At 35.1% G+C, this 2,301-nt stretch overlaps 1 protein-coding gene across 1 annotated transcript in view; it reads right to left on the reverse strand.

Moving 5' to 3' along the window:
- Positions 1-996: 996 nt before the first annotated feature.
- SLC17A5 (solute carrier family 17 (acidic sugar transporter), member 5) overlaps positions 997-2,301 on the reverse strand; it is a 23,685-nt gene continuing 22,380 nt past the window's right edge. The window contains exon 11 of the mRNA XM_009695966.1: positions 997-1,518. Within this exon, the coding sequence (XP_009694268.1) occupies positions 1,381-1,518 (138 nt within the window). The 3' untranslated portion in view covers positions 997-1,380. The remainder of the gene's footprint in view (positions 1,519-2,301) is intronic.

The following is a 2,301-nucleotide window of genomic DNA, read 5'->3' on the forward strand; positions in this document are numbered from 1 at the left end:
CTAATTGCTCCAATCCAGGAATCTTTGGCACAAGAATTTTCCTTTGCTTTGTGACTGCAAGATTGTTCAGCCATTTGTTCTGAACAAGGCCACTGTTTTCATAGATTTCATTTAATCCTACTGTGTGACATTTAATTGCATGTTGTGCAAAGGATGCTCTTGAGTGTCAAATTCTATGTTGATAGGAGACTAACAGCATCATGTTATTGCACTAGTTCTTTTTTACTCTACTTTCATCTAACAAACAGCGCTGTTGGAGAACTGATTTTCCTCATTATTCCCTAAACTGGCCTTATTTTATTGCATTTACACTGACAAGCTGACAAATACATCTACATGCAAGAGGAAAGAATTTCACTGTATTGATTTAAAGAGACAAAAAATTAACTGCCAAATTGAAAGTTATTTTAAGGTGAGCATGCAGCTACTCTATTTCTAGTTGATTCTTGCACGCTGCCTAGATTTAAACCACAGAGTTGCACTGCTGCTTCTTTGCACAGATGAATAAAAATAAGGCCTATTTAAAAAACCTGCACCACAGAGTGCCAAATTCAAAGTTATTTTAAGGTGAGCAACTACTCTATTTCTAGTTGATTCTTGCACGCTGCCTAGATTTAAACCACAGAGTTGCACTGCTGCTTCTTTGCACAGATGAATAAAAATAAGGCCTATTTAAAAAACCTGCACCACAGAGAACAGTAACACATGGCTTATTCTGTCAGTCACAACGGTACATTTTACTTCCTCATTGCTCTGTATCAGTTGTGAAGCTGTATTCACGAAACAGGGAATGTTTCTACATTGAAAACTTGTGCGTAAAATAGAATAAAATCATGTGTGCATTTCCTAGACATCAATTAAAACACTGACAAAATAAAAGCATTATAAAAGATTGTAGAAAACTAGAGCTTTTCTAGACTTTTAAACAGCAAAAAACTTGTCAATCTCATCATGGAAACCAAAACACGTTTTCAGGTACAATTCTTTGCATGCCATTCCTCCTTACAGTGCTACATAATCACTTTGCTTTTTCCTCTCATTTCAGTATCAACAAACATCTGCCTACACATTAATTCAGAGAATATTAATTAAAAACTGGAAAGAATTGGAGTCTACCACACCAATTTAAAATGTTGTCTCTGATCATATATTTGATATCAAGTCCTAGCATGAAACTATTATATTTAATCCAAGTAGTTTCTTGTTAAGAAATAGCACACATATGCTGTCAAATGATTTTCAGTACAAAAGATATACAGATAAAATAGTTTAACTGAAAAGCTCTGAAGACTCCTAGGCATCAATAGGGAAGGCACTTTTCTGGTCACATAATTCTAGCACATTGGGATTCAGCACAGCTTTGGTATTTCAACATCTCCTTCAGTTTCTATGCAAGTGATATCCACTGACTGCCCAGTCCTGAACTTCTCCACTTGCAAATAATGCGAAGAAAATTGCTCCAAATAAATTAATAGAAGCAGCAATATAGAAAACAGTCTGCCATTCTCCCACAGTATTCTGTCAAAAGGGGGAAAGAAAAAAAAAAATGCAGTCAATTTGCAGCTCCACACTCAAAAAAAGGTAATTTTGAAACTGATGCTACATGTCTTGCCTATTTAAATGTAAATGCTATTCAGCATGATTTCATAGTAACATAAAAGCATTATAAACATAAAAGATCAAATCATCAGTATAGTCAACTTTAGTTTAATAATACAGCTCACACACATAGTCCTATCAGAATTGCATTAGACTGTCTGGATCAGTTTATCACCCAAGATGCAAAACCTTCATATCAAAATTCACATTTGCACGAAGGCTACACAAATTCACAGAAAATGTTACTGTAAGGGGAAACACTACCTTGCTTTCAAGTCAGGTGATGCAAGAGCTGAAGAGCTCTGCACTATGCATTAAGGTATTCTTAATGCCTACTATGTGGATATTCCAGAATCATGAGCTTTTTAGCCCAAATAAGGTAGCTATCTTCACTCAGACTTCAAGAGGAATCTTCTAAACTCTCGTATTTAAGAAAGGCCTTAAGACATAAGTAGCAAAGAACTGTGGTTTGTTAGGGGTTCAGGGTTTTTTTCTTTTATTTTTAAATAAAAAAGTAATAGCTGTAGATGTCTTAAGGCTTTTTTTGGCCCCCCTTTTTTTTTTTAGTTCCAGATGACTACTCTAACAAACCTGTAAATGATCTTAATACAACAATAGGATAATACCGGAGTAGTGCATTAGTATGGGGGGAAAAACACCCAAACCAAACAACAACAAAAAACAATCCCACTTGTTAAGATG

The sequence above is a fragment of the Cariama cristata genome, unplaced genomic scaffold (genome assembly GCF_000690535.1).
Source record: "Cariama cristata isolate BGI_N322 unplaced genomic scaffold, ASM69053v1 scaffold8942, whole genome shotgun sequence".
Classification (NCBI taxonomy): domain Eukaryota; kingdom Metazoa; phylum Chordata; class Aves; order Cariamiformes; family Cariamidae; genus Cariama; species Cariama cristata.